Source organism: Colobus angolensis, unplaced genomic scaffold (genome assembly GCF_000951035.1).
Source record: "Colobus angolensis palliatus isolate OR3802 unplaced genomic scaffold, Cang.pa_1.0 Scaffold569, whole genome shotgun sequence".
NCBI classification, from domain to species: domain Eukaryota; kingdom Metazoa; phylum Chordata; class Mammalia; order Primates; family Cercopithecidae; genus Colobus; species Colobus angolensis.
In genome coordinates this window covers 891,854-915,057 of record NW_012119254.1, presented here as the reverse complement: position 1 = coordinate 915,057, position 23,204 = coordinate 891,854, and the positions used below count along the sequence as shown (strand labels likewise).

The 23,204-nt window shown below is 37.7% G+C and overlaps 1 protein-coding gene across 5 annotated transcripts in view; it reads left to right on the top strand.

Annotated features, from left to right (window-relative positions):
- The window catches only part of ADAM22 (ADAM metallopeptidase domain 22), a 260,142-nt gene that overhangs the window by 24,381 nt on the left and 212,557 nt on the right, over positions 1-23,204 (top strand). For all 5 annotated transcript variants that reach the window (XM_011961759.1, XM_011961758.1, XM_011961757.1 and 2 more), the window contains one exon: positions 11,890-11,966. In XM_011961759.1, coding sequence (XP_011817149.1) covers positions 11,890-11,966 — 77 coding nt within the window. The remainder of the gene's footprint in view (positions 1-11,889; positions 11,967-23,204) is intronic.

Genomic DNA, 23,204 nt, shown 5'->3' with positions numbered 1-23,204 from the left:
TAAAAAGGCATTTCACTTTTCTAGGGAAAGTTTAATGCTAAGGATTAGATGACAAGATTGATCTTTTTTTTTTTTTATCACAGGCACTAGCTCCAATAAATAATAGAAGTATAAATAAAATTAGTTTCTAGAGTCTCTTTTATTACCTTTGTCTAACAGAATAATTGCATTATTTTTCAGCCCCTTAGGTTTTTTATTAGAACATGTTTGAAAAATTGTACTCATTGAATTTTTTTAGATTCAGATGTTTTTGAAGTCAGAATCCCAGAAGACCGTATACCAGATACAGGTAATGCAGTACCTACAACAAAAATTTTCATTTTGGATGTTAGTATTTTCTCTCAAACATGAATTGTGGATGGATTCTTTCAACTTTCTTGAAACTCAAGGGCAAGGAGTTACTCTTCAAAGCAGCTTGGAGACACCAGCTGGTAGTATGTGGAAGCCTCTGAGTTTAAGAATTTGGGGGCAGGTTTATGTCATACTAAAATCACTGTTAAAGATTCTTGCTATTTTCTAACCTATGTGTGCATTGTAAAACTACATGGTTTTAAGACATGGTTTTCTCAGAGAGGGCTACAGAGAGGGCTGGTAGTCTGTTTTCTCTCTTTCTCTCTCTCACGGACACACACCACAGTCCCATCTTCTCCTTTCTTTACTGTGGTAATTAGGATAGCTATAGGTAGTGTGTTCTTCCTACCAGTCTTCATTCTAGCCCATTGGCAAACAAGAAAATGAAATATTTTTGCAGTGGTTCTTGTCTCTAGAATTATCTCGTTTGGTGTTCCAATAAAGAAAGCCTTTGGTTAAAAGAAAGAAAGGAAGAAAGTCTCTGGTGTTTGACAGTCAAGTCATAGGTGAAAACCCGTCATTTGCATATCCTTAATATTAGGGACTTAACTGCTTTTATTTTTCTCTTACTTTTGCTTTGCTCTTAGAGTGTTTCTTGACTAAGTCCTTGGAAAACTTTTAGACGAGTGAGATATGTTAGTAAAGAAGGCATATGGTCGTATGTTTAAAATTTGAAACATAGTTCCGTAGTTGATTATATGTAAATATGTGAGCAGAACATCCTTTAGAATTACGTAGTTTCATTCTTTAGTCCTAGGAGAGAAAAGGCCTTTATACATCATATGAAATTGTTTCCCAAAGGAAATGCTATGGAATTTATAGGTACTAGCTGTTTATCATGGGATTTTGTACAATGATGTTTCCTATTTTTCTTTCTTCAGACACTTGGAGCTAGCCCTTAAGTAAAAGTGAGCCTTTACTCTCAGATATATTTAATGTCTATTTAAGCAAATGAAATCAAGCAAAGAAAAATCCATTGATATTACAGAACTGGCTAAAGTAAACCTTGATGTGAAGAACTCACCATTCTTAATTTTATTATTTGGACATGGCCTACTTCTGAAGTTGCCTCCAGGAGAGATTGTGACCCAGCTGGCAGAGACAATTCTTATTTCTAATTCTGCTTTTAAAATTACCTGATTTAGAGCTAAACTGACTAGCTGTTCATGTGAGAGTGTAGTTGACAGCCATTTACTCATTTTTCCTCTTCTCTACTTTTTACCTTTTATTTAGCTTTTGATAGTTACATTATTCTCTGCAATGAGCTTTATATACTCTCTTCACCATAAACAAAAATGTTAAGCGTTTTCCTCACAGCATTCTGTAATTGTGACTATTTTCAGTTCGCATATGGGGCAAAAGAAGATGAAGATGAAAGTTTTCCTAACTCTACTCTAAATGAAATATCAAGCTAATAGTAGGACTGGGAAGAGCTCTCATCTCATTTCTCACAGGCCTTTCCTGTACCAGAAAAGAGTATCCATTTCCCAGGACTGATTTGTCTGAGACGTTTTTGTCTACTGATTTTGTTGCATCTAAATGTTAGAGTTCCTTGTACTCAGATTTAATTATACCTCAATATAACTATACTATATTATATTGTTCTCAGACTAGTAAGTATCTTAAAGGTCTGCTTTGGCTTTCAGGATTATGTGAGTAAGCATTTTCTTGTTCAGGCCTTAAATTGAAGGGCTAGTAATGGGCAGCTAATGGCCAAGATAATGGAGAGACTGATTTATCAGAAGATAGCTGAAGCATAAATAAGTAATGAGGCTGCCTGACTTCCTGAATGGAGATGAGAAAATAGGAGCTGGTGCCAGTGACAGCATAGTCTGTCTTTTTGTCTTTGCCTCTAGTTTGTTGGAGCAGGGACCACCTTGGCAGCCAGGGAATCACAAGAGTCCAGGGCTTTTAGTGCCTTCAGAACTGGAAATGTAGCAAGATGTAGCAAGGTAAATTCAGGGAATGCCTCTCAAGAGTTCATCTTATCCAAGGAAAGCCTTTTTTTTTTTTTTTTTGTAGACTGTGTAGCCTTCATCTAGGAATTCCTGGGTAGTGAGATCTACATGATGTAATCTCTGTCCTAGGAAAATGTATCCCAAAACAAGGGCAAGAAATTGTTTACATCAGTTGTGATATCGTTTGGCTGTGTCCTCGCCCACATCTCATCTTGAATTGTAGTTCCCATAATCCCAACATGTCATGGGAGGGATCTGGTGGGAGGTAAGTGAATGATGGGAGTGGTTACCTTCATGCTAGTCTCATGATAGTGAGTGAGTTCTCACAAGATCTGATGGTTTTATGAGGAACTTTTCCTCCACTTCACTCTGTTCTTCTTGCTGCTGCCATGTGAAGAAGGATGTGTTTGCTTCCCCTTCTGCCATGACTGTAAGTTTCCCGAGGCCTCCCCACCCCTGTGAACTGAGTCAATTAAACCTCTTTCCTTTATAAATTACTCAGTCTCAGGTATTTCTTCACAGCAGCATGAGAACAGACTAATACAAGTTATAAATTTTTTCATGTAAAATAAAACCAACAGCAAGAATGGAAATTTGACTTGGAAAACAAGTATAGGTAGATGAGAATTCCATGAGAATTGGCCATACTTTAGACTCACATGGAGTAGCTCTTTAAAATATATGGGCTTGGAGGCCAAAGTAGAAACATTGCTTGAGTTCAGGAGTTTGAGACCAGCCTGTGCAATGCAGTAAGGTCCTGTCTCAAAAAGAATAAAAATACCATGGGAATTCCAATATTTTGCTCCTTTCTCCCCCCATTTAAAAAAATAGTATAGGCTGGGCATGGTGGCTCATGCCTGTAATCCCAGCACTTTGGGAGGCCAAGGTGGGCAGATCATGTGATCAGGAGTTCGAGACCAGCCTTGCCAGATGGTGAAACCCCATCTCTACTAAAACTACAAAAAATTAGCCGGGTATGGTGGCGTGCGCCTGTAATCCCAGCTACTTGGGAAGCTGAGGCAGGAGAATTGCTTGAACCCTAGAGGTGGAGGTTGTGGTGAACTAAGATCATACCACTGCACTCTAGCCTGGGTGACAGAGTGAGACTCTGTCTCAAAAAAAAAACAAAAAAAAAAGTATATTGAGGTTCTACTTTGTGAGAAAGCATGCCAAGGTGCTTACAGAGATATTGGCCCTTAATTTAGCAGGAAAGACTATCTGATTGAATTTCTTTTCCTTCCTTTTGTATTTCTTTTACTCATTCCCTCCTTTTAGAAAAAACTTTTAAAACTTTTATTATTTTGGTTGAACTCAACAACAAAATGTAGGTAGTAAATTGTCATAAGAACATACGTTTTACTTTTAAGAAATAATGCAGGAATTTAGTAAGTAAATATTCACTTTTGAAAGTTAAACATATTTTGTCATAAATAGTGAAGGAAAGGGAAGAGAGCTGTTGTTTATTGGACATCTGTTATCATAAAGGAGGGCATTTCTTAGGTTAGTTTAGAATATCACTTTTCAACCATTGTCTATACCTTAGAATGACATGGATAGCTCTTTAAAAATTGTTGATGCCTGGGATCCACTGCAGACCAAGTATATCAGAATTGCTGAATTTGAGGCACAGACATTAGTATGTTTAAAAAAGTTTCCCAAGGCAATCTGGGTGTAGTAGCTCATGCTTGTAATCCCAACTAATCAGAAGACTGACATAGGAGAATTGCTTGAGCCCAGGAGTTTGAGGCTGCAGTGAGCTATGATCGCATCTCTGAATAGCCACTGCACTCCAGCGTGGGCAACACAGTGAGATTCTGTCTCTACAAAAAATTAAAATAAAAATAGCTGTGTATGGTGGCACATGCCTATAGTCCCAGCTACTCAGGGGGGCTGAGGTGGCAGGATCACTTGAGCCCAGGAATTTGAGGTTACAGTGAGCCATGCAGTCACTGTAGTCCAGTGCAACTGCAGTCCAGACTGGGGAAAAGAGCATGACCCTGTCTCTAAGGAAAAGAAAAAAAAAAAGGTTTCCCAGGTGTATTAGTCTGTTCTTGCACTGCTATAATGAAATACCAGAAACTGGGTAATTTATAAGAAAAGAGGTTTAGTTGGCTTATGGTTCTGCAAGCTGTGCAGGCTTTTGCTTCTGGGGAGACCTCAGGAAACTTAAAATCATGGCAGAAGGTGAAGGGGAAGCTGACATGTCTTACATGGTCAGAGCAGGAGGAAGAGAGAGAGAGAAGGGGGAGATGCTACACACTTTTAAACAACCAGAGCTCCTGAGAACTCACTCACTATCACAAGAACTGCAAGGAGGAAAGTCCACCCCCATGATCTGGTCACTGTGCACCAGGCCTCTCCTCCAACACTGGGGATTACAATTCTACATATGATTTGGGTGGGGATGCACATTCAAACCATATCAGAATCTAATGTGGAACCAGGATTGAGAATTTTAGAAGTTTTTTGATGTCTTTAGTTCCAGCTTGATCTTCCATAATAGATCAGTAATACATAGTGTGCCTTGTAATATATAGCATGCGTTGTAATTTCCTGGTTGTGCTGAGCTGTTTGCCATTTTTGTGCCTTTGTTGTTCCTTTTTCCTGAACTGCTTTCTCTTACATTGTCAATCTGAGGAGCACCAAGGCATTCCTTGGTATCCCTACAGTTGAAGGACTGCTGTTGTATTTTGTACATATATCTACTGTTGGACTTACACTCACTTTGTAATAATTTGTTTAGTACCTTCCTCTTTTGACTATGAGTTTCCTGAGTGCAAGAGCCACATCCAACTCATCTTTCTTTCTCAGGGCCTGGTATGGTTGGCACTCTATAAGTGTTGAATGGACTATCGCTTATTTAATTATTACAGCAAATCTACAAAGTGTGTGTTATTATTTTTGCTCTTTAAGAGATGAGGACTTTCAGTTCAGAGACATGAAACAACCTGCTCTAGTTTATTCCACTGGTAAATGGAAGACCTAGAATTCAAATGTACCTCAGCTCTTTAAAGTTTGTTCTTTAAAAATTGTGCTATTTTGTTTTGTTTCATTTTGTTTTAAAATGTCCTGTTGCCAGGCATTGTTCTGGTTCTTGTAATACTAAATGCAGATGGTTGGATTTCAAGAACAGTTTGGTTTAAAGAAAATGTGTAAATTAGATACAATATATAATCAGCTTATGAAAACTACGGGTGTTACTGAGATGGAGAAGGGAGAGTAACATGGAGTCATACTATAGAAATATGGACAGAAAACACTAATGTTCTTACATTTATCATACCAATTTACATATATGTAGACCTGTTGGGTAGAACTGTCTTTTAACAGATGCCATTGTAATACAGTTCCGCTTCAAAAAATTAATCCCATATCTTGATGTGACCACAACAAATTCTAGAATGAGAAACCTTCATCTGAGTAGAGATATACCATCAATCTTTTGCAGCTCTTTTGCCAGAAGTTATCATAAGGCTATGGTGGTTTTTCAGTTGCCTTTTCTGATGTAGAAAAGAGGGATCATATATACAAGTCATATTTGCTCTCTCTGTATATACATACATATATATACACACACACACGTATTTTTTTTTTATTAAACTGAAGATGTTAGACTTCCAAGAATTATACTTGTAATTTTTTAAAACTGAGCTGAAGCAGTCAAATGGCAAATACGTGTTTAGGACGCAGTACCTAAAGATTCTGTTACATGTATTAAACCCTTATTTTTAATAATATTAATTACTTTCACAGTTATCTTATTGTATACTACCTTTTGATTGCTGATATTCCCACCCCATTGGTAAACATCAATTCGTTGTTCAGGTTGGGCTTAATTAAAAACCTAAAGTACCTCATCTTTCTCCTTGTGTCAAAGTTCTGATTCTACTATGAATGTTGTACTGCTAATTTTGCTTTAAAAATTGGCTATCAATAAGGCAGTCTTAACAATTTCCCTTGTGTTTGCTCTCTGGGATAGGTAGGCTGGCCTTGGTTCATTGAATCTAGAAGATATGAGGAGAAGAGGACAGGCTGCCAAGAAGCAAAATGCATGAGGAACATGAGTGTTATGTTAATTTCACATTTTAATTTCAGCTATTGCCCATGAATAATAAACAGGCCCCAGTCTGGGGATTGTATCATATTCTTATGGTCCTAAAATTTCTATGATTCATTTTTGAATTTAGAAATTAGAATTATCTTTATGTAATTATATTGATTTAATTGATATATTTATTATGTAATTATTTATTATATAATTATATTGATTTATTATATTATATCTGCCATCTGGAGAGTTATTTTATATTTTTGCATTTTTCCCCTGTATCTTTTCTTTCACAGCTTCTATAAATGTCAGCCTCACTGCTTGTCTCAATCCCTAAAACACATACGTACTGCACGCACATACTTTACCATGTCCGTGTAATTTCTTTTCCTTAAACGAAGGATTTCAATATACATATTTTTAACTATAACTCTGAGTTTGTAAGCAAGTTATCAAATTGGCCTTAGGACATGGCTTAGGACATCAGCTGTGGTCATGTTATTGACTTTTGGATGAAAATGGAATTCTGAAGATTGTTTTTTATGTTTTGATTTTCTTGTCGTATCTTCTAAAAATGCTCTTCAGAGCATTTTCATGATACTGAAACGACTTCTATTATAATAATTATTCATTAGAACCCAGTAAAACCTGCAAGTACCTCCAAGCTGTAGAATGAAAGCAAGGAGTTGAAATATGATGAAAAAGGCCTACCAGCAGGTGGGATGCCTACTCTGCCACCAAATATGTGACTTTGAAAGTGACTTTGGCCCACACTGGCCTCAGTGTCCCTATTTTTGTACTAAGGATCTTATGTCACATGAGCTCTAGGGATTCTGTATTATTCTGATACCTGAAGTACCTGTTTAATAGTTTTTAAAATCAGAATTCATTCTTAAGTAATAATTTGAAAGATGGCATTTCTGCAAAATTTTGTTTTTCCAATGTCTCTGAGAGGTATTACTACTTTTTAATCTTCAACTTAAAGTTAATAAATATTGGAATTTTTCCTTGACAGTATCTTAGCCTGTTTCCCCCACTAAAGGAAAATCTTTGTATTATACTGATTCTCTCTTCCTTAAACTAAAAAGGCAAGATCTAAGAGTAACTGTCTGAGAACCATCCTGGCTCACTTCAGTGGTATTGAATAATAAGCCTGTTAATGCAGCAATTCGGTGTAATTCATTTACTTTATTCCATCTCCAAGATAACCTTAAGAAGCAACCATATTGGCCAGGTGTGGTGGCTCACGCCTGTAATCCCAGCACTTTGGGAGGCCGAGGCGGGCGGATCACAAGGTCAGGAGATCGAGACTATCCTGGCTAACATGGTGAAACCTTGTTCTACTTAAAAAAAATACAAAAATTTAGCTGGGTGTGGTGGGGGGCGTCTGTAGTCTCAGCTACTCAGCTACTTGGGAGGCTGAGGCAGGAGAATGGCGTGAACCCGGGAGGTGGAGCTTGCAGTGAGCAGAGATCACCCCACGGCACTCCAGCCTGGGCGACAGAGCGAGACTCTGTCTCAAAAAAAAAGAAGCAACCATATTTCCTCTCTCTGTCCTATTTATTGGCCAGAAACATGGGGAAGGTAGGTTCCTGAATGTTGGAAGACCACACAAAATGCAAAGAAACCAGGCTCACATTTATTTTAGTGACCACCAACACAAGTTTAGTTTGGGTGAGAAGTCCTGTGTTTTGGGTTTGATCCTTGAGGCCTCATGAGTTTCAGCCCTGCTGCTGGAAGTGTCTTGGTTTTAGCCAAACTGGGAGGAAAGTGATACTGAATACTGCTGCAGTCAACTCATTGGAACTGCTTTTCAAAGTGTTCAGGGACAGTGCCAGTGATGCTGTATTAGTTTCCTATTGCCTTTATAAGACATTAGCAGAAACTTAGTTGCCTGAAACAACAACAACTTACTATCTTACAGCTGTGGAGGTCAGAAGCCTGAAATAGGTCTTACAAGGATAAGATGAAGTATTGGCAGTGCTTTGCTCCTTTTGGAGGCCCTAAGGGAGATTCATTCCTTGCCTTTTCTAGTTTCTGGAGGCTGCCTGCATTCCTTGGTTCCTGCCCTCTTCCTCTTAGCACTCTGATCTCTACTTCCACCATCAGACCTTCTTCTCTGATTTTAACCCTCTTGCCTTCCACTTATAAGGACTCATGTGATTAGATTGAGCCCATCCAGACAATCCAGGATAATCTCCCCAAGTCAAGGTCCTTAAAAATATCTGCATAGTCCTTTTTTCCATGTGAGGTAACATGTTCATATGTTCTGGATATTACGGTGTAGGCATATTTAGGGCTCATTATTCTCCCTACCACAGATTCCTTCTAGTTATTAATGTTGTTACCTGGATGTTACCTCCTTCTGGAGGCCTTCTGAGACACCCTTAGACCTTCATCTTCCCTGGTCATTCTCGACAGTATTTCCCTGTTTTATTAAGTCTGAGAATACTATGTTTATTTTCTAAACTTGTTTTTAACTTAATTGTTCATTTTCTGTCTCCTCTGCTATCAGATAAGCTGCACAGGAGCAGAAACATGATCAGTTTTCTTCACTACTTTATCCCCCAAATCTAAATAGCTCCCAGCACTTGGTAGGCTCTCAGAAGAAGGTTATTGAATGAATCAATCTGTATACAGTCTAAGGAAGCTTGCCTTATTTTAAAGCTATGTTAACATACTCCTGTTCCTATTACTATCAAGAATGCAGACATTCTTACTAAGCAGTAGTTAAGCATTCTGTCATGGATTTTCTTTTGAATTTAAGTACATGAGTTTCTCTTTGGGACATGACTGAGATCAATAAAATAAGATACCAGATGTAAAATGGAGCTGCAGGACAAAGAAAAGATAAGAATTAGAATTAATGCAGACAGTAGATACCTTGCCAAGAAGAATTTTAACATTACCTCGATTCAAGCTGTAATCATGGATACCAAGGTGAATAACATGTGGCTCTTGTGTTGTTCACCACAGATTTGCAACATTAATATTTCTGATTCAAAGGAAATTGAGGTAGGAGCCTTAATAGTCCTACAAGAAGAATGGAGGAGGGAGAGGTTCATTTTAACTGAAACATCATTTCTGGTAAGCAGAGGCTCTTCCCAAAACATGGTTGTTAGCACTCTAGGAAACTCAAAGAGCTTTAGGTGGAAGGAGTGATATTATCCATTGACATCACTTTAAAAGCAATTTTAATGGAAAGACTGTTTTTCTATAAGCAGTTAATTTATAACTATTCAGTTGTTGTTCATTTATACATCCAGGGAACTGATAACAACCTTCGAATGAATCAGGCAATCAGAAGATCAACTAAATACCTGGTGCTGGTCATTACTAAGGTCTTGATGTGATATTGACCTGTAGTGAGGAGGAGAGGAGGAGGCTAGACGAGGTTGGAAAGGCTTCATGGAAGAGAGGTGCTATGCACTGAATTGTGCCCTCCCCAAATTTATATGTTGAAACTCTAACCCCCAACATGACTGCGTTTGGAGATGGGAGACCTTTAAGAGGTGATTAAGATTATGTGAGGTCATGAGGGTGGGACCCTAATCCAATATGACTGGCGTCCTTATAAGAAGAGAAAGAGACACCAGGCATGTGCACTTACAAAGAAAAGGCTATATGAGGACACAGAGGGAAAGCGGCCATCTGCAGGCCAAGGAGACAGGCCTCAGGAGAAACCAAATCTACCAACAACTCAACCTTGGACTTGTAGCTTCCAGAACTGCGAGAAAATAAATTTCTGTTTAATCCACCCAGTCTGTGGTATTTTGTTTTGGCAGTCCTAGACAACCATAGGTGGAACCTGATCTAAATCTTGAAGGATGAGTAGGGCCGTTTCTGGGAAACAGCTTTGGTGAAGGGTCTGGTTCAGAAAAGGGCTCAGCAAAATTAATGAATGAAAAAGCCACAGAAAATGTTGGAATGAACATAGCTTTTGAACTAAAGAGCAGAGGAGAGAACTGAGTGTAGGTGGGCTATGGGTAGGTGGTTATGTACCGTTATGCCTGGAGTGGGGAAGGTGATTATGGAAGATCCTGAAATCCAGGGAGAAGGATTTTTTTTTTTTTTGATACAGTAGAAAATCTAGGGCTTACATTTGGGATTTTGATAAGGAGTCAACTTTAGAAAGATCAGGGGATATGATATATGACAGAGGTGGAAATGAAGAGTAAGGTGTAGCTCCAAGAACTACCATAAAAAAAGAAAACGAAGATTAGTTGGGGCTGGGTATTAGTTGAGAAGAGTTAGGAATGATAGTTGAATGGCTAATGAGGCTCAGAGGTACCCAGGTAATTCTTAAGTTTTGAGGTTTTATGAGGATTAGAATGTGTTAGCAACAGAATTACAAGATTCTTCCATACCTACTTCTTTAAAATAGGAGGATAGACTTTAAAACAGAAGAATTATCCTTTCTTTCCAAAAAGCCTTGTTATTAATCAGACTCTCTCCTTTCACCTAATCTCATAGTTTACTGCATGTGAAATCCCAGGGATGGTTGAGGTTCCCGTGGCCCCAGAGAATCCTAAGATGTCCCTTCTGGGATGCACTTGTTCTCAGGGAGCAGCATTTCTATTGGTCCCACATACTATGTGCATTTGCTCACGTGGCTTTTAATCTCTAACATAATGTTTGTCACATGTTTCTCATTTTAGTGATTATACATATTTATTTTAGAGGTTTGGATACTGTGGAAACATAAACACAAAAAAATCCAATAATTTGGAGTCCTACTGTTTGGATATAGCTACTGTTCATATTTGGTGAGTCAAATGGAACTCACAGTTTTGCTTCCTCCTTTCTTTTCAGTTAATTCACCTGATTAGTCAGTATGCAAATATTAATGCTATGGGAAGCACTATATTTTCTAGTTTTGAGTCCCTTGTGTTTTTCTCTGGGAGTTCCTAGGATAGCATAGCAAATAGTGATTTTTTTTTTTTTTTACACAAGAACATTTTGATAGGTGATATTGGCAGTAGATGTGCAGAGGTTCAATTTTGCTTTTAGGAAGATGTGGAAACCTTGATGAAATTATGTCTGGTAAATTAGAACTGAAATACTATTTTTAAAGTATGTCTTTGTGATAAGCGAAAAAGGTATTTTGTAGAGGTTTAGATATCTTCTTTCTAAATATATCATGTTCACCATATTATTGTATTCTTAAATTGAGCATATTTTACTTATTTTCTTTCCAAATGTACAAAACTTTATTTTAAAGAAGCTAGTCACTTAAAATCAGATAAGATGAATGAAGTGCAGTCATCTTTGAAATGAAATGCTTAACCACTTGAGGTAAACTAGAAAAGTAGGGCACTTGTCTTCTTTGATTGGGTGGTAATTTACTTCAGATTGGTGAATGCTTGGCTTCTAAGAAGATGTAAATTTTACTTTAATATGTTTTCACTTATTCTCCATGTTGAATTATTTTCTTATGATATTGTAAGTGTTTTGAAATAATCATAAGAAAGACTAATTGCCTGATTAGTATGGCTGAGTAATAAATAACCTTTTTTCTTTTTGATATTGTAGTTGACTCATGTTGACCAAGCAAGCTTCCAGGTTGATGCCTTTGGAACGTCGTTCATTCTCGATGTCGTGCTAAATCAGTAAGTGTTGAGCTGCACTTGCTTTTGTCAGATACACATTAAATCCACTTTCTTTTCCACTTGTAAAGTTTTTTCTTGCTATATTTTACGTCATCTTCCTATACTAGTTAAATATTACATTTGAAACTATACTTGTTGACTGTAGGTTATAAAGTCTGGCAGATAGCAAGAAATGTATATTCATTTGAAATTGACCACCTATATTAGATTTAATAATGTGAAATGAAAGGCAAGAGTTACCCCAATATTTTTTGTAAGAATATCTATAACTTAAGTTTCCTGTGAATGACAGTAAATTATGAAAATAATACTTTGGGTATTGAAGTATCTTCTTTGAGAACAGCAGGAAAGAGAAGGTTGCACTTTTTGATTAATGATTCAGAGGACTGGCTGCATGATAGGTGATGCTAAATAATACCTGGAGTTCATTAGATGCTTTGATATGGTGGTGGATTTCTGTGAGGTTTCTGGTCCTGGGATTATCCTGTGAATACAATATAATTTTAGAGATAGTTGTCTACCTAGAATTTTAGGTTTGGAAGGTGCTTTTGATTTGTTGCTGGATTTAATCTCTTTCATGTGGTCTAAATGTAGTGTTTAATAAATCTGGTTAGTTACTGTTCACTTTTTTAAAAAAGGGTTTCTATCCTACTTCTGATCATGGGCAAGTGGGCAGATAGCAGGGTTCTGCCAGGCCTGTGCTTCTGAGCTGGGCAGCATTGGGCCATAGTTTTCTGGAAGCATTTCTACAACCGTTCAGGAAGAAAGTCTGAGGCCAGAAATTCAGGCAAATTGACCAAGAGTGAGAATTAGAGCCTAAGTTGTCTGCAATGGGGATCAGCTAGATGGAAGACTGTCAGTTAATTTAAAAGAGCACATAAGAGGCAAGACTTAAGACCATGTTATCTGGATAGGTAGCCATTAGCCACTTGTGGCTGTTTAAATTTAAATTAATTCATTCAAATAAAATTAAAAATTCTGTTCTTCAGTTGCATTAGCCACATTTTAAATGCTCAATAACCCTCTCTGCCTTCACTCCCTCATCTACTTAACTACCTAGTCTCCTTCTCTGCTTCATTTTAAAAATAATACTTATCACCATTTAATATATAGATGAACTCTTACGATATTGTCATTTTTATAGATCAAAGAAGTTTGACTGGCATTATTGATGCATGGCCATCTAATATTTGATATTTTGATTATTTATTTGGTCTATAGTCTTTTTTTTACTCCTAGAATGTAAGCTCCTTGAGGGCAGAGATTTTCTTTGCTTTACTGATATATCCTTAACACAGTGTAGGGGCTAAACTCCAGGCTGAGAGTCATATTGACTCAGAAACCAGAGGATAGGATTAGCCAGGAGATAGAGGTGAGATGACCAGGAGAGGAAGAGTGAAACAGCAAAAAAGAAGATAAATGTTTGAGACTAGCTTCTGAAGGCCACATGTAGATACTAGGTGTGATTTGGAAAGTCAAGTTCTTAGGTCTCTATTTTAATAACTCCCTTCCATCCCTCTTTGAAATCATTGTCCCTGTTGGTAATCTGTGTTTTCTGCTTCCTGACGTTTGTAATTCCTTGACTTTTAATACTCAAACAAAGAAGGGATATTTATTCATGTCCATTCTGGCCAAACTGCCTCACTTACTTTGGAGACATCCGAGTGCAAAGACTTTCTGTTCCTGAAGGAGACATACATATGGTCATACTTATCAAAGCATGAAGTTTGGAATACTGGGGTTGAAGCGAAATTTCTTTTGAGATATTGGCAGAAACCTCTACTGGGCATTTTTCTTTCTATTTCAATGCAAATTTGCAATTACAAGATATATAAAGGATTAAATAAGAGCATAAGTGGAGGTAGCCTGGGCTGAGAAACATGCAGTGTGCTCATTTTTTTTTGCCTGGGATTGATGTTAAACATAGGTGGCGGGTAGCTGTTATCTTTATACTATAAAAATCATGATGTGATACAAAAATGTTCATCTTATTTTTATGTAGAATGTTTTTGTTTCATGGTTTTAGTTTGTATATTGTCTTAAGTTGGTTAAGGAGCAGGAATGTGAAAAACAATATGTTCTTTAAACTTTTTTTTTCTTATGAAGCAATTCTGGGGCTGTGGAACATACAGAAATTTTTTTTTAACTGGAGGAAAATTAAATAAGTCTATATGTAGCTAGCTTCTGGTTGCAGAATGGATCCAGTAATACATATTTTTTGATTGAAATGGATGGAAAAGTATCATTACATGATGTTTCTTCTTAATGTTCAGTAAATAAAATTATCTATTAGATTATACAAGAGTTTAACCTTTGAGTAGTAACTTCCACAGGAGGCTGATAAAAATATGGAAGGGTTAAAAATGAAAAGCACAGCCAGTTTCTGTTTCATCAAAATTATCAAGAAAAGGGTGGGGAGTAGTTTTTCTTCATGGGGTCATAGTTGTCAAATTTCACTCTTTAGGACAGATGTATTAACAAAACCAAACATATGGCCTGGTCTGGCCACACTAGCCCTGAGGCTGCATTGGACCTTTCCAGAGGTCAGCAGTAAGTCTTATACTTTATTGTAAAACATTCCTCAGAAAGAAGAAAGCTCAATAAAGACATGTAACTCTATTATCTGAGCGATTCAGTCCAATTTTTTTTTTCTTGTACATCTCCTGTTCTTGAAGAAGTGGATAATTAAACTGCTCCAAACAATGCAAGGATGTTGAAAAACATTTCCTTTGAGCAGAACTATTTGATCCTTCGCAACAGGGGACCTGACAAAAACCATGCATAGCCCCCCAACAAAGAAGCAAGTGCTGTCTTTGGACTGTAGTTGGTTGTTTATGATGTGAAATATATAACAATTAGAAAAAAAAATCTTTTATAGCCTGCTTTTTTTGGAAGGGATTCTGTTGTACAGCTCTCAGATCTTGGATGGTCCAGTGCCTAAATTTTGAGTGTATTTTACAGATTCTCAGCTTCTTGCCTTCTTATTTCAATAACAACGAAATGGTTTTTCTCACTGTATGATCCTTATAGCAGTCTTCTTTTCCCCCAGTTTTACAGTAAGTGGTGGGAGGACAACTAGGAACTGAAGCATGACAGATGTCATAAGATGGGGTTGCCCCTGAAGAATGGGAGGTGGCATGGAGGTAGGGAATAGGGAGAGAGAGAAGCAGAAGCAGGGTTAGACAAGGAACTCCCAGATTCTGTTCAAAAGAGCACATTTAGTCTTGCTTTCTCTCATTTAGAGAAAGCATTTCCAATAGTTACCTCTTGCTTGCTTTACACTGTGGCCCTTGAATTTGTAGGGAAGGTAAGAATCACCATGGGTAAAAGACAGGATCTGAATTCAATGGGAATTGAAAGTTAGGTCTGGAAGAGTCTCATCATGCTATATTTACAGTGTGGCTGATTATGATGATAAAAATAAGTGATGAGGATAAGATTATAATTAAATGATGATGTTATGTGATGATAATGAACAACAATAGATACCTCACTGTTATTAATAAATCTGTAACTGAATGCCTTGCTGTTCCACAGAATTCATTATGGTGAATATTTGTTTCCATGTACATTTAATACAAAGTTATTGTGTATAAGACAGATCTGTGTTTGGAGTAGTTTGGAATCCTTATGTTCATTTCATATATACACACACACACACACACACACATGCACACCTCATATATAGGAATATACATATACATATAAACATATACATACAGATATATGTATACACACACACACACACACATACACACACACAAGTTTTCTAAGCCTCTAGTAATGCTAAAAGCTTCTCTAGACCCTGAAGACTTAGACTTGAGAAGAAAGGAAACGAAGATTTTACTCTTAGGGAATTTGCGTCTAGCCAGAGAAACAAACAATGAACATTTTAAATAAGGTAATTTCAGAGAGTGACAGTGCCATTTATAGAGAGTGCCTGGTGTGAGGATGAAAATAGCGCATTCAAGAATTTGTTGTCAGGGACAGGCCATCTCTAAGGAGGTGGCATTTGAAAGTTAAGGGGCCTCCGGCCAAGCGTGGTGGCTCAAGCCTGTAATCCCAGCACTTTGGGAGGCCGAGACAGGAGGATCACAAGGTCAGGAGATCAAGACCATCCTGGCTAACATGGTGAAACCCCGTCTCTACTAAAAAAATACAAAAAAACTAGCCGGGCGAGGTGGCGGGCTCCTGTAGTCCCAGCTACTCGGTAGGCTGAGGCAGGAGAATGGCGAAAACCCGGGAGGCGGAGCTTGCAGTGAGCTGAGATCCAGCCACTGCACTCCAGCCTGGGCAACAGAGCGAGACTCTGTCTCAGGAAAAAAAAAAAAAGAAAGTAAGGGGCCCCCATGCAGAGGGAACAGCAAGGGTCAGGGCCCTGTGGCAGGAACAAGCTTAGCATGCTTGAGAGACAGAAATGTGGCTAAGGAGGTTGGAACAGGGATAGCCAAGTTATTAAATGCGGTTGGAAAAGTAGAAGGAACCAAAATATCTAGGGCCTTGTAGGCAACAGAAAGACTTTGCATGAAAGTCTAAACAGAGGTTATTGATTTTCCCCACACCATTTGTTGCATTATTCACTCCTTCCCCTACTGGCTTATAACGTTTATTCATCAGATTCAGTTATTACATACATTTATTATTATTATTGTTATTTTGAGACGGAGTTTTGCTCTCTTTGCCCAGGCTAGAGTGCAACGGTGCGATCTTGGCTCACTGCAATCTCTGTCTCCTGGGTTCAAGTGATTCTCCTGCCTGAGCCTCCCGAGTAGCTGGAATTACAGTGCACCACCATGCCCAGCTAATTTTGTATTTTTAGTAGAGACAGGGTTTCTCCATGTTGGTCAGGCTGGTCTCGAACTCCTGACCTCAGGTGATCCACCCACCTCGGCCTCCCAAAGTGCTGGGATTACAGGCATGAGCCACCACGCCTGGCCCAGTTATTACATATTTTAATGTTTTTTCAAAGCAATGTCTTCTGAAGATCTATTCATTGATTTTTAGGGCTTAGTACCATCATACTATTTATTGTAGCTTTATAATGTGTTTTAATAGCTAGTATGGAAATACGTTCCATTATTAGTTTTCTTTTGCAAATTTTTGTTTTTTTTTTTTTTTTGAGGCGGAGTCTCGCTCTGTCGCCCCGACTGGAGTGCAGTGGCCAGATCTCAGCTCACTGCAAGCTCCGCCTCCCGGGTTCCCACCATTCTCCTGCCTCAGCCTCCCGGGTAGCTGGGACTACAGGCGCCCACCACCACGCCCGGCTAGTTTTTTTGTATTTTTTTAGTAGAGACGGGGTTTCACAGTGTTAGCCAGGATGGTCTTGATCTCCTGACCTTGTGATCCGCCCGTCTCGGCCTCCCAAAGTGCTGGGATTACAGGCTTGAGCCACCGCGCCCGGCTGCCTTTTGCAAAATTTTCTTAGATTTTTTGCCTCTTTTAAAACAGAAATTCAGAATAATTTTGTCATTCTTCCTTTACTAGACTGTCATTTTATTGAATTTATTGGACTGTCACTAAACTTATATTTTAATTTGGAAAAAACAGACGTTTTTACAGTGCTGAATCTTCCCATCCAACATCACAGTGTATTTTTTTAAATGTTAAGCATTCTCTTATATGTCAGTAAAATTCAGTGTTTTTGTTTTTATAGGCCCTAAACATATTTTATAGAATATTTTCCTAGGAATTGTATTTGTTTTTGTTGCTACCGTGGATGTAATATTTTTCCATCATATTTCATAATTATTTATTGGTGTTACAAAGGAAAGCCATTGATTTGTGTTGCACCTTATTGAACTTTCTTATTTTTGCTAATGGCTTTTTATTGTTTCTCTTACGTTTGAATGTAACATTCTAGTTTGACAGTAACATGAATGGCAAATCATTTGAGTTTTTCTTTTCAAAATGTTGCTTACTACTATTTCCTACCTTAATGCTTTTTCTAAAAGTTTCTGAACTGTATAATTTGGTGATAATAGCATTTTTATATATTTTTTTGGTAATAAAAATAACTCGTGTTCATTGTTAAGTAAGTAGAGTGTTGATTATTGATTTGTGAGAGCTAGTCTTTATTTGTTAAGGCAGTATCTTTTATATTTTAAGGAATAGGTATTAGATTTTATTGAATGTTTGTCTAGTCAGTTAAAGCTTCCAGGACTAGTCGGCTTTCCCATTGGTGACACTAACCCTCCACAACAAGGCCTTTAGGTAGGTTTGGATTTTATCAATTGACCTATTATTATGATTTATTATATTAATGTTTCCCATTATTAAAAATTATTCTCAATGCCGATAATAAACTTGACTTTGTCATGTTGGATAATTCATTGTTTTGTCCCATATGTTGCTGGCTTCTTTGGTTGTAACTATGAAGTAGAATTACCATTTCTATTTTTTATCTTAGTTATTATGGCACAAGCCCCTGCTGACATTCTTGGTGTAAATTAATTCTATTCCCCAGGTGTTTCCTTTAACCATTTCTGAGATTGGTCTCTAGCTTTTAATTTTATAATCACATTCCTGCCACTGATAGATCCCCCTGCAGAGACCTACAGACAGCTGGTCTGCTAGGCAGTTTCCCTTCACTAGTGATGCCTGCTAACATCTGCCAGAGTGGTTTCTTGAAGAACCCACAAGCCCAAACCTATCTACAGGCCTTGTTGTGGAGGGTTGGTGTCACCAATGGGAAAGCTGACTAGTCCTGGAAGCTTTTTAAGAGAGGAATCTTTGATAAATAATTTTTTGATGTCTATTGATATATTCAGATTTTTCTACTTGTTTTTGAGCCCAACTTTGAGAAATTATAGTTTTGCAAGGAATTATCCACACCATGGAGTGTTTTACCTTTATTCATATTTATCTGTGTGTGCTTCTCGGAAAATAATTTCTAAAATTTCCCCTCTTCCTGTTCTTATATCCTCTTTCTGAATCCTATTTTTATTTGTGGTTATCTTACCAAATATAAATACTTTTAGGACCTTTTTTTTTTTGAGACAGGATCTCGCTCTGTCGCCCAGTCTGGAGTGCGATGGCCTGATCTCGGCTTACTATAGCCTCAACCCCCTGGGCTCAAGCAATCCTCCCATCTCACCCTCCTGAGTAGCTGGGACTACAGGTCTGCACCAACATGTCCGGCTAATTTTTGTATTTTTAGTGGAAACACGGTTTTACCATGTTGCACAGGCTGGTCTCGAACTCAAATGATTGCCTGCCTCAGTCTCCCAAAATGTTGAGATTACAGACATGAGCCACCACACCTAGCTTAGGAACATATTTATTGTGTACAATGAAATAGCTTTTATTTTTTTAAAGAATTTTATTGGCTAGGCGCAGTGGCTCATGCCTGTAATCCCAGCACTTTGGGAGGCCGAGGCGGATGGATCATGAGGTCAGGAGATCGAGACCATCCTGCTAACATGGTGAAACCCTATCTCTACTAAAAATACAAAAAAATTAGCCAGGCATGGTGGTGGGTGCCTGTAGTCCCAGCTACTCGGAGGGCTGAGGCAAGAGAATGGCGTGAACCCCTGAGGCAGAGCTTGCAGTGAGCTGAAATCGCGCCACTGCACTCTAGCCTGGGTGACAGAGTGAGACTCCATCTCAAAAAAAAAAAAAAAAAAAAAAAAATTTATATTTCATAAAAGTCACCCATTTCAAGTATACAATTCAGTGATTTTCAGTACCTTTACTGAGTGGTGCAGCAATCACCAAAATTCGATTTTTAAATAATTTTCATTTCTCAACAAGATTGTTTATTGCCATTTACATGTAAACCTCATTTCTGGTCCCAGCCCAATGCAATCACTAATCTACTTTCTGTCTTTATAAATTTGTCTTTTCTGGACATTTCTTATAAAGGGAATTATACACTATGTATTCTTGTATCTGGCTTCTTTTACTTGGCATGTTTTTGAAGTTCATCTATGCTGTATGTGTCAGTTCATTCCTTTTATTACTAAATATTATTTCATTGTATTGATATATCACATTGTGACTATCCGTTCACCTGATGGTGGACATTTGGGTTTTTTCTAGGATTTGGCTAGTATGAATAATGTTGCTATGAACAATCTGTCTGTGAAATCTTTGTGTGCCTAGATGTTTTCATTTCTCTTGGATAGATACCTAGAAGTGGAATGGTTGGATCATATGGTAGTTTTATGCTTTGAGAAATGCTAAGCTATTTTCCAAAGTGGACTTTTGATTTTTTTAAATGGTGCTATAACAGCTGTTTTTCTATAAGTTCCATTTTGCAGGAGGGATGATGTCAAGTATAAATAGTTACTAAGGCTTCAGGTTTTCAGTTTCATGTCTCCTGCAAGTCTGGAAAGAGTTCCATACTTCTCATGGCTATGATCTTATGTTTTTGATTTATAATAAAACTCTACCTTTGAAATCTATGTTGAACTTTTGAAATTTTTTAAGGGGTGGGATTCTACTATTGGTAGAATACCTTAAGGAGCATGACAGATGTATGGCCAATGGCACTGAGAGTGCAATGGAGCTTTATTGAACAGAAGTATACTATCTACTGGAGATTATTATAGATCATTTTTCTACAGACACTAACCTTTGCTCATTGTATATTTTTACATTGTAACTGATGAAAAGTCATTTACTTTAAATACTTTTAAAATATTGAAGTCTAACATACATAGCAAATAAGTAACATACATGAATAATTTTTAAATAGTTATTGAGAACCAGAATAATTATTAAGATAACTCTACCCAGGTATGAAACATTACTAGTATTCCACAATCCTCCAGTGTACACTTTCCCTCCCCACTATTGGAAACAATCACGCTGACTTCTGTGATAATCAGTTCAGTGATTTTTCTTTATAGTTTTATCACTTATATATCCATCCCTAAACAAAAGGTACATTTATTTTTCCCTTTTTTTTGAGACAGAGTCTCTCTCTGTAACCCAGGCTGGAGGGCAGTGGTGCCATCTCAGCTCACTGCAACCTCCGCCTCCCAGGTTCAATTGATTCTCATGCCTCAGTCTCCTGAGTAGCTGGGATTACAGGCGCCTGCCATCACACCCAACTAATTTTTTTGTATTTTTAGTAGAGACAGAGTTTTGCCATGTTGGCCAGGCTGGTCTCAAACTCCTCACCTCAAGTGATCCACTTGCCTTGGCCTCCCAAAGTTCTGGGATTACAGACGTGAGCCACTGCTCCCAGCCTTTCTCCTTCTTTTAAAATAATTGAATGTAGAATGGACTTGTGGATTTTTATGTGATATTTACACTCAATTTCAATCATTTTTCTTTGTGATATTCAAATTTTTCTAAAGTTGGCTTATAGAAGCCCTTTTGATTTCTGTGTTTTTTTGACATGACCCTATTAATCTTTAAGTGCCTCTTTGTATTCTGGGACAGGAAGAGAGCCTTCTTGCTTTCTGGGACAATCAGATTGACTTTTTATTATATCTTAGAATTGATTTCTAGTTTTTTATGGTGACTAGTTTATAGACTAATCCTTGTCTTCATTTCCCTATTTCAGTTGTTTATTATCATCTTAACTTATTATATTAAAAAATGCCAAAGACAGCTATCACGTCTTATTTTTAATCAAGTATTGAACCAACACACAAATCAGTGACAAGCATTTCAATTCTTTGACTTTTGGGAGGATTGCTTTGCACATATTAATTAAATTGAGTGAAATATAAGATCTCAGAAATAGCTGCTTTTAGAATGCCATGGTAGTTAACCATAGTGAGTTTGAGGTGGTAATCAGGATTTTAAAGAAACATTAGAATTCTAAAGGGGTAAGTTCTTACTCTTCCCAAGACTGAAACACTCTTAAAACTCACTAGTGAAATCCTTAATCTGTTTTTCTCTCACAACTGAAAGACATTTGATCAGAGATAAGTGAACCTTAATCAGATTCAGCTCAGATCAGAGAAATTATCTCTGTGTTCAAGCCACTCTTGACCATTTAGAGGAAACAGATATTTATCTGGTGATCTATAGTGCGAGATGGTATCAACCCAGGGAAAGAATGAGCAATCTTGCCTGGTTAAAGGGCTTCTGATAAAGTTGCATAGAAAAATTGGTGTTTTTTGTGTCTTTCAAAGCTGTGTAAGATTTTTGCTACAGCAAGGTTATCTAAAGCAGAGGAAAGAGATGGAACATGGATATAGTGATATGAAAGTGCCCCCGGAGAGTTATATGAAGTTCAGGGGACTGGGGAGGGCTGGGAGACTAAGATACCTTGTTTGGTTGGGGCCTAGGGAAGGTGTTGATGACTCCACTAACAAAGGTGTTGATGGCTCCACTAACAAAGGGGGACTTCGTTTCGTTGGTAATGGAGGACTGTCAAGGTTTTTAAGTGAATGTTAAGGTTAGTACGTTTTTCAGGAAGATAACTTTGATAGCAGTATGGAAGTTTGATTAGTCATGAATATAGACACTTGATATGTTTTGAAATATTGAATAAGAAGCTTACTTTGATTCGTGGTTTTGATTATCAAAATAATTCCTGATTTCCATAGGTGGTATTTATTTTTAGGTCTACTGTAAGTGCAGATTTTGCTTATTCCTATTATTGCTTACTTATTCATAAATTGTTTTTCTATAGCACACTTCGATAATGCTTTGGACTGAAAGTAACAAAAAAGTCTGACTCAAGGATCTTGAAAGGAGATTCGTAATCTCCTATAACTGTAAATCCACAGGTTGTGCAGCCCCAAGTGCGACTCCAGCCATGCTACTTTGTCATTTTTGGGTCCAGAGAAGACAAAAAGACCACGTCTTCCTCTGACTCATTGTAGGGAACCAGGGAACCTTTTCACCAAAACTTCAGAGGTCTCATTGGCCAGAACTGGGTCAAAACTCCTCTTAAACTTTGGTAAAGAAAAAGGTACCGCTGTGATTAGTTGATCGAGTCAGGATCACCCCAGAACTGGAGTGAGTTCACTTTTCCCCGAGTCATATAGGAGAAGAGAGGATCGCTGACTAAACAAGGGATCTGTTGACTAGTGGCATATGGGGTGGATATTGGAGAGATAGCCAGAGGGTCTGCCAAAGAGAATTTTGGTAAAGGTAACCTTGAGGAATAAATAGACTTGAGTGCTATTGTGGTACTGCTGCTGAGTTCATTCCACAGCCTTGCTGAAATGAGAACCCTCTATCTACTAAATGTACACCCTTTTACACTTGATCCAACAGGTGCTCCCTTTATAAAAAATAATGAGGCATGCAACAGTAAAACCTGGGAATTCGTAT